At 39.2% G+C, this 15,501-nt stretch overlaps 1 protein-coding gene across 3 annotated transcripts in view; it reads left to right on the forward strand.

The window, feature by feature from the left end:
• Nucleotides 1-15,385, forward strand: part of dnajc16 (DnaJ (Hsp40) homolog, subfamily C, member 16) — a 39,652-nt gene extending 24,267 nt beyond the window's left edge. For all 3 annotated transcript variants that reach the window (XM_059951959.1, XM_059951961.1, XM_059951960.1), the window contains 5 exons: nucleotides 648-724; nucleotides 1,663-1,743; nucleotides 6,621-6,734; nucleotides 8,685-8,852; nucleotides 10,871-15,385. In XM_059951959.1, coding sequence (XP_059807942.1) covers nucleotides 648-724; nucleotides 1,663-1,743; nucleotides 6,621-6,734; nucleotides 8,685-8,852; nucleotides 10,871-11,306 — 876 coding nt within the window. In that variant the 3' untranslated portion in view covers nucleotides 11,307-15,385. The remainder of the gene's footprint in view (nucleotides 1-647; nucleotides 725-1,662; nucleotides 1,744-6,620; nucleotides 6,735-8,684; nucleotides 8,853-10,870) is intronic.
• The last annotated feature ends 116 nt before the right edge of the window (nucleotides 15,386-15,501 follow it).

Here is a 15,501-nt window from a genome sequence, read left to right on the forward strand (position 1 = left end):
ACGGCACATCTTGAAACTCCTGTTTGCTGTGAAATTTCTGCTTGGGAGAGATCTTGCTGATGCAGGATGACCACCTTGTGTCTTGTTGCTGTGCTCATTCTTGCCATGGTGTAAGAATGGATGATTTGCAGATTAAACTGTCACATCTGCCACACCGTCACCTTTTAGTTCGGTTGTCCTTCACCCAGTTTAATTCCTTCTACACCCAAATCTGTTTCAGTTAATTAGTTTAGTTCATTCAACTCATTATGCCATTGATCATTAGCACCTGATTGTTCTCTTTGTTTAATCATGCTCTGGGCTGTATACCTACAAAGTAATCTAGTTTTTATTTGAAAAATCATCTACTATTTAATATGTTACTTCAACGAAATGCAGAATTTTTCTCTGTAACCTTTAAATTTTAGGAAAATGAATGCTTGGAAATTTAAAACTTGCTCTTGGTTATTGACATCATAATGCAGACACAAAAACATCTAAAACAAAATTCATATTAAAAATTTAGGGTGCCTTAGACTTTTGCACAGTACTGTATGTGATGAAGTGCTAAATAAAAGTTCTTGTTTAGAAATAACCTTTCAATGTGTATGCAGCAGAGATCTGTAGTATTAGTTGATATTGATTCGTTTTGTATGTTCTTTGTCCAGATTTTCTTCCTGCGCTGGCTGTATGCCATGAGAGATTATGCATTGCAAATCTGGGAATCTGGGTTCACTCAGAACTGGTAAGTGGCTGGTATTAATGTCAACAATCATTAAAGTATCTTATAAGCTAATCCCTACCAGAGATTGAGCAAATGTCAGGGAGCTATCATAGGGCTAGGAAGGAGCTAAAATCCAAAACCACAAATATCAAAATTCTGAAGTGGCAACAGCATTTTGCAATGTAGAGCAGGTCACTTGAAATCTGAACAAGAGACATTTGTTAATATGTTCACTGGAGCATTTTTCTGATCTTATTTCTCTTCCGTAATTCCCTCTACCCCAGTGGAAATTTTGCAATTGTAGAACTATAGGGACAGTAAGATTAAGTTTGACGGTAATATTTCCTACAGAACCTAATGTTACTTTCAAAGTTCAAACACAAATAATTGCTGGTAAAATCAAAAAATGCAGTAAGTGCTCAACAGGTCACTCCACTTAGTTAGAGTATCTATCATTGGGCACCTGGAGCCTAAAAAAAAACCTGCCTTAGCAAAATATCAATATCCTATGCTAGGAGAAAAGTTTTAAAAGCTACTGAATATAGGGGGTTAATGCATGCTTTGTGTCAAATGTGGCAAATGGTGAAGGTCAGAGTGAAAACAAAATGCTTGAGATACTCAGCAGGTCAGTCAGATCTGCTTCTGTTGCAAAGAAACAAAGATTATTTAATATTTTCAAGAAACTGTTAATATTTCAAGTGGAGATTTGGGAAATGCTGAAGACAAACAAGTTTTCTGAATCATAGAAAGGAGGGAGAAGGAGGATGCATGGAAAGATCTCTCACAGAAAGGTGGAAGAATTAAATAGAATAAAGTTAGGATGGCAGAGACGGAAGAACTGGATAAATGAGGGAATGAAAGTTCAGTCTGAAGGAGGTGAGGAGGTGGGATACAGAATAAGCATCAAATATTCAATTTAATAAAACGGACTTCGCTGATTTTACTTTTTTCTGTTTCAGGAGAGAGATGATGCCCTTGATTTCTCTGCTTTTTTCTGTGGTTTTCATTCTGCTTGGAGCATTCATCATTCAAGCTTTTGGGTAAGCAACTTGCAGGTTTATGTCACAGAGTAACTGGGGGTCATCAACTGAAAGGGAATAAGCTGGTTAATGTTTTGGTTTGCAAGGTTTGAATTTTACGAATGTCAGTTTGCAAAATTTAAAGTTGTTTTTGCTCTCTTTGAAATACAAATGGACTTGCTACATGATTTCTAGCGGGGTTGGGGATGAAGCTGGATCATCATATAAGATGTACAGTGTTGAAATGCAAATTGAGTGTAATTTTGTCATTAAGAGCACAGAAGGAGCAAGGCACAGGATGGGGGTTGATGGGTTCCCAGATAAAACATAAAATGGAGGATGGATGCAGGAGCAAAGAGGAAAAGGAGCTTGCAATAGGTTGCGGAGTAAGAAGTGAGCATAGTCTGAAGGTGGAGATACAGTACGTGAACAAGAAGGGGAAATCAGGAGCATGGTATAGAGGAATCAAAGTATGAGGCTCAGAGCATAGGCTGATGGGAGACATGTAGACTCATAAAAAGCAAATACAGTAAGATGAATAATGTGATTCGAATGGAGATTATGCATTTAAGGTTGCATTTGAAGCTTGCTGGTTTAGGTAGTTTGGATGGAAGAGGACGTGCTTTCAGAGTGTGGGAAATAGCTCACTGTGAAAGTCTTGTCTCAGCTAGCAGGGATGAGAGATTTGAGAAGTAGAATAGGCCCAACGTAATTCCAGGTTCATGATGATTAATGCAAATTGCAGTCATGGAGTTCTCTATAATCTTGTGACCTGCCTTACCTGTCTGGCCTTCGGCCAGCTGATTTGTTAAGTCAATCTTAAATCAAGAAGATAATGTTCTGCTCCTTTGTCTAACCACAGAATTTTTTTTTTGCCTCCTCACTGGGTTCTTATCAACAGTATGGTAATTTATCACTTAATCGTCCGATTCTGGGTGGGCAAGACAAAGATCTTGAGAACTGTTAAAGCTCTCAGTGGCGCAAGATCCAGAAAAGCTCAAGTAGCATGTTTTTTAGAACACACTCATCAGTTGGTTGACTTTCAAACATGCTGAATGCTCTAAGGAAGGAGCATCTTGGTAGCCTAGTGCTACTCAAATAACTGAGTAAATAATACATTCTTCCAGGAAGACGGCAGGTAATTTTGAGGAGACATTTGACACCCATCCCCCTGTATTCCATGCCTTCACCCCAGGTAATGTTAGCAAGAAGCATCTGTTGAGGATTCTGGACTACAATGCTATGATGCATTTTCTCTTTATCCTTAATTGTTTTTTGTTTCATTGTAGTTGCTTTTTTTTTGTCCATACTTGCTAAATTATTTATTTAGTACCAGTGGGTACATCGCCAGGAGGCCACAGTACCGAGTAAGCAGTGGAAGAAATCACAGTGTTCTTCCGATGCATGGTTTTAACTGGTTTTTCACAAGGAATCCTCGACAGATGCTTCTTGCTAACATTACCTGGGGTGAAAGTGTGGAATACAGGGAGATGGGTGTCAGAGATCTCCTCAAAATTACCTACCATCCTCCTGGAATGACTGAAGAGCCCTGGGCTAATAAGATGCTCCTTCCTTTCACAAGGGAACTATTCTGTCAGAGGGCATTACAAATGCACTTCTGTGCATAGGTGATCATTGAAACACAAAAAGTTAATGGTTATGTTGTGGCCAGTGGAGGGAAATGCTGATTCAAATAAAGAAATATGAACAAAAATTATTTTCTGTACAAAGGTGAATCAAACCTTTGTCACCCAGAGTTATCTCTTGAGGAAGAGCTGGAGCAGTATTCATGGGTACATAAAGCTCGGCTGGCAGGGAAACAGTGGGACTGAAGAGAAGTCAGAGTTTGTGTTGCCTGCAGTTCCAGAGGACCGTTGGCTATGTTAATGGAGTAAAAGGCATTGCTGCTGACCATTGACCTCATAGCTGTCCACTTTTCTTACAACTCAATGGTTGTGCTTGCTGAATTCTCAATTAATGCTAAAGGATCAGTCTGTGGCCATGATGATCACACGGCAGCTGTTGGTATCTTTTAATACAAATAACATCATTCTTCTTCTTTAACCTTTGTCTTCTATTTGAGAATGGCATTTCTTTGTTCCATTACTACAAATCTAATCATGACCAGAAAATCCACTTGGTTATCTTTGAGATTTCCCTCCCCCAGCCCCATCTCCCCCCACCCCACGTCCATCTCTGCATCTGTTTGATTTCTTATCATGCTGTGTGTAGATGATAGGTTCAGATTCCACATTTTTACTGGTGATGAGAGAGCTCCAGCTTGCCAATTTCTGTCTTATCTCTCCCGCTGATTCACTCCTTGTCCTTTGCTGATGAACCTGATTCTGTAGTCAACTGTAGTGTGACTATGAGTAAATAAAGTGTCCCTCCAGTAAACTTTGTTTCCTCACTAGTGATCGCAGTTTCCTGTTGTTTGAGTTTTCGTAACCTCGGTATCCCTAAGCTGGGATATTAACAACATGAGCTATGTCATAAAGAATTAGAAGCTGGATCAACTCATAGTGTTGCCTTTTTTAGATTTTATCCCAACCCATTTACTTCTCAAAGTCTCGTTCAAGCCTTTGTTAACTCCAGAATCAACTGTCCCAATGCTCCCATTTTCTGCTCTCCAGCAACTTTTAACTGCAGTTTGTCTTCTAACTTTGTGCATGTGCTCTCATTGATTTTAAAATCCTTTTCTTCTTCTTCAAATCCCTCAAACTGTGTAACCCATCTGTCTGAACTCAGGAATATTGGCAGACGAAGACAGGATTAAGTTACATGCTGTAGTGAAAATTAACTTGAGAGCAAATGGGCTTAATTACATATTGCAGACAAAGCATATGTTGAGCATTGTCAGCCTGATGGTGAGAATAAACAGCTCCTTTCTCAGTACCATAGTGGTGCTGGCAGAGACCACCATTTTGTTAATAACCTGATGCTGGAAATGCTCAGCAGGCCAAGTAAACATCAGGATGGGACAAAAGTATATTAATTTGATCCAATGTCTGTTGTTTTTTTTTGACAAACAAAAGCAATTCAGCCTGTTCGATTGCTCTAGCAGTCATTTCTTGGTGAAATTCTGTGTGTGTTTCATTTGTGATTGAAGGTTTTGGATACAGCCTCCCAATTCTAGACAGTTAACATGTAACTGGGATTAGACTGTGCCACCTATTTGTATTTATGTCTACTTAATGGAATATTCTACTGACAATGGGACAGATTGAGTTGCTAATTCTGTGTCTCTCTCCATTGATGCTGTCTGAGCTACTTGTTTTTGTCACTACCTTTATTGTCTTCAAATGTGGCTCCATGCAGTTTCAATCACTGGCCCAAATGTGATTATTTTTGCAATTAAATTATGAATGAAGTGCTAATAATTAGTACCCAAGAAGAGGATTCTTGTGTCTTTATCACATTGTTTTTATTTTTATTGTCTATTATTTAGAGTGGGCAGTTGGTGTTAAAGCTAAAATGTTGACTGTTGGCGTGGGGAAATAACATCCACTGTTATTTTGTGTTCTTAGAATCCAGTCTTTCCTCCAATTAAACATTGGGAAGTCCAATGCCTTTCTATTCATTTCCCTCCATGAAACTTGTATATATATTGGTGCTGATCTAGATCACTGTGCTGCATTGAAACAGAATGTTTAGAAGCTTGACATTGTAATGATCCAAAACAGAATTTTCAGTTCTTAGACACTCTGACACACATTTTTTTATTCAATTTTCAAATTTAATTTGGAATCAGATTTAATCTGACACACATCTTTAACACGATTTGTGTTTATCTGTACTTCTAGACCATAAGATAAAGGAACAGAATTAAGCCATTTGGCCCATCGAGTTTGCTCTGTCATTTCATCATGACCTATTCAATTTTCCCGTCAGCCCCAATCTCCTGTCTTCTCCCCGTATCCCTTCATGCCCTGACCAGTCAAGAATCTATCACCCACTGCCTTAAATATACATAAAGGCTTGGCCTCCACAGCTGCCTGTGGTAAAGAATTCCACAGATTCACCACTCTCTGGCTACAGAAATTCTTCCTCAACTCCGTTCTAAAAGGGCACCCCTCTATTCTGAGCTGTATCCTCTGGCCTTAGACTCTCCCATCATAGGAAACATTCTCTCCACATCCACTGTATCAAAGCCTTTTACTATTCAATAGTTTTCAATAAGGTCACCCCTTATTTTTCTGAATTCTAGAGAATACAGGCTCAGAGCCATCAAACGCTTTTCACATGACAAGCCTTTCAATCCTGGAATCATTCTTGTGAACCTCCTTTGAACCGTCTCTGGTTTCAGCAATCCTTTCCAAGATAAGGGGCCCAAACCTGCTCACGATACTCCAAGTGAGGCCTCACCAGTGCTTTATAAAGTTTCAACATTTCATTCTTACCCAATCATTGTTTAAATCCTTACTGAAGATTATGACAATTTGCTTCTTACACCCTGCTGCTCAACATCCCATCCACTTGCCTAACATTATAACCTCTTTCAACTTTACAGCTCTTCCAGAGCTATCTGTTCATGGGGCAGGACTTAAAGGGCTACTTCGGTCTTTCCCTGTCTATCAAGTTCATGTGCTTCTCAGAATGTAGGGTTTTGTATATTGTTCCTCCCATTAGTGGGTTTGTCTTCAGTTTCCATTATGGATTTGTGTTGCCTACCTATTACTGCTCATAAGTCGTCTAGTGATGTAATATCTTCTCTAGCTTTAGCGTAATGTCCATTTTTAAAAGTGATCATGCATTTTTTTAATGTGTTCATTTGAAATTTATTGTTTTTTCGAGATTTTTTTATGCCAATATGCATGTATAACAAAACTAGAATTTGAGATTGAAAATTTGAGTCCTGGTTTTAGGTATAAATTATTCAATTTATTAAAATATTTCAGTGATCCAATAGACCTCGAGAGGGGGTCTGAATCTCAGAAAAAAGAGGAACCGGCAACGGCAAAGGTTCAGGATATTACAAAAAACCAGCAACCCAACACCTCCAAGAATTTAAGGTACAAGTAAATGTAATTCACTCGTATATATTTCTGCCTACTTCTAACCTTGATCTACTGGGCTCACTATTGGCAACACTCAACTCTAAATCAGTTAACTATTGTCACTGATGTCATGATCTGCTAGTGTTCAGTGCAGTGGCAGAGGTTGCAAAAGCTCAGAGCATGTGTGTGTGAAAGGGCATGATGCATGTCATTGACTCTTGTAGGAAAGTGAGAAAATAAATGGAAGGTGTTTTCAAAGTTGCATTAGGAGATGAATGGAAGGATCAAAGTTGTCAAGGTAACAATTGCATGAAGAAAGTTTAAAGATTTACAAGGAAAGTTTAAAGATTTAGGAGGCAAGTTGCTTTCTTTTTACAGTAGAGTGGTAGATGCCTGAAACACACAGCCAGAGAAAATGGTAGAACAGGTATGACAGCAATGTTTAAGGGGCATTTAGACAGGCACGTGAACAAGCAGGAACTGGAGGTACAGCATATAGACCGTGTGCAGGCAGATGGATCAATTTAAACCGGCATCATGGTCAACACAGACATAGTGGCCGAAGGGCCTGTTCTTGTGCTGCACTCTTCATTGAGATACAGCTGTTGGTTACAAAAAAGAAAAAGAGAAACAAATTGAAACTGAAAGGCACATATCTATGGAGGGTGAAGGAAGGAGTGGTTACCTGAAATCCTCAGATTCACAGGACAAGAGTTCAGAGCTTAAGTTACAGTCACATCTCTGTTGTGTGATGGAATCTTAAGCTTTAATCATTTGGACTGTGCCTTTAAGAACCATGTCTGTAAGACAGAGAGACAGTGCCAGCAGCTTGTTCAGCTTGTGTGAGAGAGAGAGAGAGAGAGAGAGATACATGATGGACAGCTGGACAGCTCAATGATATTTAAACGAGCGTCACTGCTTGTTTCATGGGACCCACAGACGCACGAAGGCTGGTGGTGAAAATTGCCACTGAACTTTTAAGTACCCACAAAGGGTGGGGCTGAGGATCGATTAAGAGGAATCAATCTGTGACTATTAGTGTGTGTAAAGGGTGACCCTGTGGAATCTACCGGTGTGTCTAACCCTTACCTGGGTTGGTAGATTATCACTTGAAGACAGCGCTCTTAAGTTGGTCACGTTTGGCTGACTTGGAAGATTTGGAGGACATTGAGGAGGATCGACGACAACTGTTTACTTGGATTACAACTCTCTCTCTCACTTCAATCCCATGCATCTGAACTGAACTTTTCGTACATACCGTCATAAGACTGTGACTCTTGCCACCTGAGCTTGAATAAGTTTGGGAATTTTATTTTTACACCTATATATGCATAACACCGTTAACTCTTGATTTACCTGGTTTAAGTTACTATATTACGTAGTTACTAATAAAGTAGTGTTTTGTTAACAGCAAAACCAGACTCCAGGTGTGTTCTGTTGCTGCTGGTACTTTTACAGGGCTGTGTGTATATGACAGTTGATCTTGAGAAGTGGCAGGCACCAAATGGTGTATAGTATTTTTACCCCTAACTTGTATGAAAAGTCTTAAGGAGACATCATTCTTCAAGGTCAAGTAAAACTAATAATCCATTATCCAACTATTTGGAAATCCCAGTGGTTTGGTATGTGGCTCACCTGGTGATGTTTGTGATGATCCCTTTCCATTGAGGGACTAGTTCCCTCACTCTCTTTCCACTCACTTGGTTCATTTAAGAAAATTTATTATAAAACCGTGTAACACACTTTTAAGAAAAAGTGATTTAAAATTGGGATATTGTAAAAAAAAATCAGTACTCTAGAAATTCTTCAGTAAAATTTGCCAGATTCTCTGAGTTTTACTGTATTGTTCTCAAAGCCTGGCCAGCTGTTTACCTTTTACTCAATTTTAGGATGTGAAAGATAAAATTGGATCTGAAAATGAAACCGTAGCAGTATTTCAATAATGAAATTTTCTTCCCTAATTAGGTCATCGGAGCAGGACTTTGTGGAAGTGACTGAATTGACCTACGTTAACTATATGAGCAATCTTGTGCGCCTCATGCCGGGAAACATAAATGTGCTGGTAGCTGTTACAGATGCTACAAAGAATGTTTTGATACAAAGGTTTGCACACGAAGTCTATCCTGTCACCTGGTGAGTTTTGTCTGTGGTAATGGCGGGCAGGGGTGGAAATCGTAAAATCTTGTTCAGAAATACACCGCCTTCCCAGAACTTCATTATAATCATTAGAAAAGTTTGGTGCAGTCCCTAGCCAACGGCAAATTAACTGACCTTGTACGCTAGTAGAAGAGCCTGCACAGGTTTAGGGAGGAGGGGATGAAAGGAGGCATCAGATCGAATTCCAATGTATGATAACAGATCTTTACACACTCATGTGCTCTATCCTACCCTACTCTAACCCTTGACAATAACAGATTTATTTATTTCTACCCAATCTGGCCCCAATGCAAGAAGAGGAACCGTATTCCACTGTTGTTATTTTTTCCTCTATCCTTGCAGCACCCATCACATAAAGTTGTATTCCTTGACAGATCCAAACAGTGAATGTGGTAAGTACATTGAACAAGGATACTTACACGTGTGTGTCCAGCCACATTTCAAGTGAGATGAAATCCCTTGTGAACTTTTTCCTCCTTCTGAGACAGGGTCCCTGAGAGATGCTGCTTGACTGGCCAAGTCCTTCAAGTGTTTGTTTTTGCCTCCGATTTCACCACCTGCAATCTCATTTGTTCCCTCCTCCCACCCCCCGCTGTTAATTGTCTTGGGTCCCCTCACCTGGAATTGGTCACTCAATCTAGAGTAACAGCAGGTCAGATTACAATGTTACACTCTGGGAGATAATGAGATTGCCTTCAATGCTATAAATAGGGCTTGAATTTTTCCTCATCTTTGGTTCAGTTTGTTTTCATCCTGTTTCTATCAGAGTTTTAAAAAAAGAAAAAATGTGCTTATTCATAAAGAAAATCACTGATGCAACTGAAACAAACCAGTAAAACTGTAAACTACAGACTATAAAGTTCTGGCTTTATCATACAATTGCAAACACCTTTATTTTGACTCATCTGTACCTGCCCTTTTATGGTCCTTTTCACCACTACCATACCATGCCACTGAATAAGTACTTTATTGATCCCGAGTGGGAAATTCTTTCATTACAGCAGCAACAATTAAAACTGTACTTAGCAGTGTGCATACTTAACTAATAAGTGCACAGGATGATAATATTAATTTACCAATGTGCAATAGTAATGTATGAAATAATAAAGCAGAGACTGATGTACTATGATGTGTGTTCTCCTGTTGCTCAGAGGTGAACTGTTGTATCTGCTTATTGCATGTGGTAGGAAAGATTTTCTGTAACGATCCTTGTGACAGCAGAGCTAAATGAGTCTGTTCAAAAAGGTGCTCCGCTGCTTATTCAGTCGGTCATGGAGAGAATATGCCTGATTATCCAGATTGGATAACCATTTGTTTAGTGACATCTTCTCCACCACTAACTCAAAAGAGTTAAAATAGTACATCCGCAAAGAAAGGAAATTGGACAGAAGCTTGTGAACATTTTAAAACTCAGTGCAGCATGCTTAAAGAAAAATGTAATTGCAAATTCTGATATCCAGATGAGCCTTGGATTATATTTGTTAGGTAAAAGTTCAAAAATTCAAGCTCTGTGCAAAGCTGACAAGCAGGATCCCTAGGTGAAATCAGTGTAAAATGAATCAGAGCTAGGGAAACTGCCATCTAAGAAGGTTTTCCATTTGGAATAATGAACATTCAAATCCTTAAGTAATAAGCAGTGTGGCTTTATGGTTGTAAGGTAAGTAACCATGATTTTCATCACCATGACTTCCTTTAAACAGTAATACAGATGATACAAAAAGTTAAAAGTCAGAGAGAACTGTGCCAGCTTTCTATTGTTGTTGAGACTGGAAATCAAAAATGTGGAAAATAAGTAATTGTATAATTGCAATTATTGGTCTTACATCATTCACTCAATATTTTGACCTAGAAATGTGCGGTAAATTTAGTGGTAGCTGAAATGTCTTTTAACAGAGATATTTTAATTTCTAGTTGCTTTATCCTTGGTATCTATTTTGTTGAAAAATTAAGATGTGCCCTTTGTGCAGTTCTATGTTTTCTTTCTTTTGTTCCAGGAATAAGTCGTTACACTTCTCCTTTCTAAACTTATCAAAACATCGCAAGTGGCTGGAAGAACTGTTAGAGTATGCCGAGGATCCTGCCCGAATTTCCAATAAACAAAATGAAAAACACCATAACCAGAACTATGCTGGCTACGTATTAGCACTAAATGGCCATCGGAAATACTTTTGCCTGTTTAAACCCAAACTCCATAATGAAGTTGAGAACCATGGTACACTGAATAGCTCAGAAACAACAAAAGACGGGATTGGATCGGACACGACAGCTAATACAATGGAAACAGACAACCCACACCAACATACATTAAGTTCCAATCCATCTGTTAAACAGACCAAGCAACTGCTCAACAGACTTAACCTATGGATGGACAGGCTGCTTGAAGGGATTCCACAACGATATTATGTACCATTTTGGCCTGAGCTTCACTGATACTCTGTAGTCTTGGTAGCATTTTGTGCCGAATTGCATCTGAGCCACGTTTCCATCATGCAGAAGTACACGACTCTATCTCATTTTTTAAATAATATTTTGTCCTCTTTGCATTACACAGCTGAAACAAAAACAAGTCATGTAAATTGAGATGGAACAACCAGGCAAATGAACAGTTAAAAGTTCTGTTCACACAATTCTTTTGTCTGACCAGGAAAAGAATAAACTCTTTTTAATTTGCACTGCAACCATTGGGAGTTGGTGAGTGAGTGAATTTTTAAAGCAGGTGGGTAATACAATGAAGATATGAGTCATTGATAGCAGAGTTTGCTTAAGTACTTGAATTCTTGTACCTCAAGTTTTGTTTAATTTTTTTTCCCTACCTCCCCGTCTTCCTTGTGCATGGCACATTAACCAGCAATCGTTGGGAAATGAAAATAGACAGGGCAGCTACCTCCAGCTTCCCACCTCCTCCCCCTCCCTTCACTACAGGAGAAACAAATACACTGCTGAGAAAAAGAAAGAAGCTTTATTTCAGCCCTGTCCTCTATTTTGGAATTGAGTTAGCAGACTTTTCTGAAGTTGCCAGTTAGTCTTTATGAAACTTTACTTTGCCTGGTGCACTTTTCAGCTGTTCTCTTTCCCCACTACCCAACCCTATTCTTTTCCACCCCCACCTCCCCATGCTGAAATATTGTAACTGAAAGTTAGTCTGAGTCAAAATGACTTAGCTTAAGTCGATAATGTCCTCAAAAGCCCTAAGATGCATTTACCAAGAACTGTCGATGGTAATTAGGAGTAGAAACTTGGCATATTTCAATTTCCCTTCCCCATCTTGCGTTCCTTAGTGCAAACTTGTTTAACCCCTTCCACTCCACCCCTGCTGCATTTCACTGTTGATCATTTAATGCTTGAACCAAACACAGATTGATCTTACTGAACAACCCCTAATCTTCTGACCTGGCAAACAATGCCTCTAACCAATAGAATGAGAAGTGTTTTGGAATTAGAATTTAATTGTAGTTTTAATCACAATTGCAGGAAGTGGATTAAAGTTGTGTAAGTCTATTGGTGAATCAGAGTTTGGACATATGGTCCGCTTTAGATTAGATCAAATATTAACAGAGCTGAGCTATAACTGTTCACTAATGGACTGAAATAATTTATTCTGCACGGTTGCCTGTAGCAGTATCTAATTCAAGTAATGTAAACTGTATTTAAAATATTTATTAAATTTTAGAAGTTTAGGATTATTTATAACTGACTTGCTGTCCATTTGTGTCACAGCAAGAGAATGGAGTCTGAAATAAAGGCAGAGAATATTGGATATTTATGCCCTGTTGATCAGCATTGGAGAAGACATGGAGTGTGAAAGATAATGGCCTAAAAATTGTGTAACAATCCTTTTTTCAGAAGGTAGCTGTTGGCGCGTGGCCTAGTGGATAAGGCATCACGTCTCGTGATCTGAAGGTCACTGGTTCGAGCCTCAGCTGAGGCAGTAAGTTGTGTCCTTGAGCAAGGCACTTAACAACACATTGCTTTGCAACGACACCAGTGCCAAGCTGCTTGGGTCCTAGTGCCCTTCCCTTGAACAACGTTGGTGGCGTGGAGAGGGGAAGGCTTGCAGCATGGGCAACTGCCGGTCTCCCATACAACCCTGCCTAGGCATGCACCCTGGATCTCACGAGACTAACAGATGCCTATATAAGCTGGATGACCAACAGTCGTGCACAGCAGGCAGGGTAGCTTTCTGGCTGAAGTTGATGTATATTTCCCTTTGTATCCCTTCGGGATCCTTTCCAGCACTGTTCCCCTGCTAGGAGAATGGGTCAAGTGGATTGCTTGATGTGCCCATTAGTGAAGGTGGGTAACTTCCACTGAGCCCCTAATTCTTGAATCCCCGGCTTCCATTGCTTCAGTGTGGGGGGGGGAATGCTCCTTCTGGCCAACCTTTCTTACAAATTTTGATGGAATATCGTTAAATTATTTTAGATCTGCTCAGGAATTCAGTTGCATTTAAAGTATCTAATTTATTTTTTTACTCATCATCATTAGCTAAGGCTTGAGTTGATATCCTCTTATGCAATTTCTCTTTAAATTAAAAACATTGCCAAAAATATTATTTCATAGTGTTCAAATTTCTGATATGTCACTCCTGGCATGACACCCATAATTTAATATTTAATTATGACACATTTAATACTGTTCAAATTTCTGATATGTCACTCCTGGCATGAAACCCATGACTCTTAGATCATATCTACAGTGGCTTTTTGTCTCACTTTTATTTCCCTCTTTGCAAGAGACTCAGCTAATCTTTCATACATTGTGACCGCCACTTGCACAAAACAAAATTAATCCTGTCCTGCCCCAATTTTTTTTTAATAGTGATCTCTCAATACTTATTAGACATGAGAGTCCTTAATATTAACTTTCTGATTCCTTATTCAGTCCTGATGAAGGGTCTTGACCTGAAACGTGGATTGTTTATTCATTTCCATAGATGCTGCCTGACTTGCTGAGTTCCTCCTGCATTTTGTGTGTGCTACTGTGGATTTTATGCATCTGCAAAATATCTTGTGTTTTACTTTCTCCTGGCTATCACTGGGTAAAACTTGCAATAATCTGTTCTGTGTGCTTTAACACTTCACGGGCTAGTGTCTTTACCCATTCAGTTATAACAGAATAAATTTACAAAAGAATCTCATTTTTTAAAATTTTGCAACATTTAAATTGATATCCAAAGTTCATTGTTTGCAGCACTGAATGTCTCTGACATGATATGCCACTTTAAATATGCAAAATGTAGGCATCCATTTTAAGTAGAATAACATTTGTATTTATTTGCAAGTAATTAGCTGTACTCAAAAAAAATTGCACAATTAAAACCTCAGCAGGTGCCCTTGATAAAATTGTATACTTGTACAGTCTACTATGGTCTGGTGTGTTTTGGTAAATTAAAAGTTGTACAGTTGTGCCATGTTTTGGGTGAGATGTGTTTATAGAGACCTACGTACATGTTAGAAAACTGAATTGTCATTGTCATTACTTGCATGATTCCTCTAAATCCATGCATGAAAGTAATAATTTAATGTATTTAGGGTTTAGGGTTACAGCTCAGTAACAGGCCCTTCCAACTCAACAAGCCCACATCACCCAATTGCACGTGTGTCTTGGGAATGTGTCTAACCCATATGTCTTGGGAACGTGAGAGGAAACTGGAGCGTCCAGAGGAAACTCACAACAGTCATGGGGGAGAACGTATAAATCCCTTCCAGGACACTGTCAGGAATTGAACCCGGGTCGCTGGCACTGTAATAACGTCATGCTAACCACTATGCTACCGTGCTGCCCCTTCTGTATGAGTACCTCAGAGGCCCGTATATTCTAGCTAGCAATAGATACATCCAAACCATCTAAGTCAATCTAGAAGTTAGGATCACGCTGCACAGGATGCTGAAAGCAAAGAACAACCTGTCCTTTCATTCTGATCTAATAAACAGCCATTACATCTTTTTATTCCATTACCTCATCTGCTTTGATCCGCACCCCCTATTCTCTGAGGATCAGTCTGCAGATCATGTTTCCCAAAGCACCATGGTTTATTATTGAAGGAAGCTCTTGTACAGCGGTACTGAATGGAGCCCTTAAAATGCTCAGTCCAAGCCAAACTGATGAAGGGTCTCAGTACAAAATATCAACTATCTATTCCTCTCCCCGTCCTGCTCAGTTCCTTAGCATTTTGTGTGTTACCCAGCGAAATCTCCTGTGTGTTAAGCAATGGAAGACCTTGAGTTTAGTTTGCTATTAGGAGGTTAGTGGCAAGGTTCTGTTCCTGTGAACACGTTCATAATCTAAACAGTTTGAAGTCAGAATTGCAGCCACAAATGAGTTCTCGCGTGGCAGAAGATGCCTGCAGCAGCTGACAAATTTAACCTGCCAGTTTCCCAAATGCTCATGCATATGTACAGCTGTTCTTGTATCATAACCTGGGGAGGACTTGCATATATCATATAGATATTAAGAGTTATTCATAACCAGAAATACTTTTAAGTTTGCCCATCTGAGATAAGAAATTACTGCAGTTTAGATAAGTAAACATTTGTAATATTACTATAATCTTGGCTTATAAACATAGCCATTCTGCAAACCTAGCATATTCAGTTTTCATGTGATGTGCGCTACACTGTAAGTT

The sequence above is a fragment of the Hypanus sabinus genome, chromosome 27 (assembly GCF_030144855.1).
Source record: "Hypanus sabinus isolate sHypSab1 chromosome 27, sHypSab1.hap1, whole genome shotgun sequence".
Classification (NCBI taxonomy): Eukaryota; Metazoa; Chordata; class Chondrichthyes; order Myliobatiformes; family Dasyatidae; genus Hypanus; species Hypanus sabinus.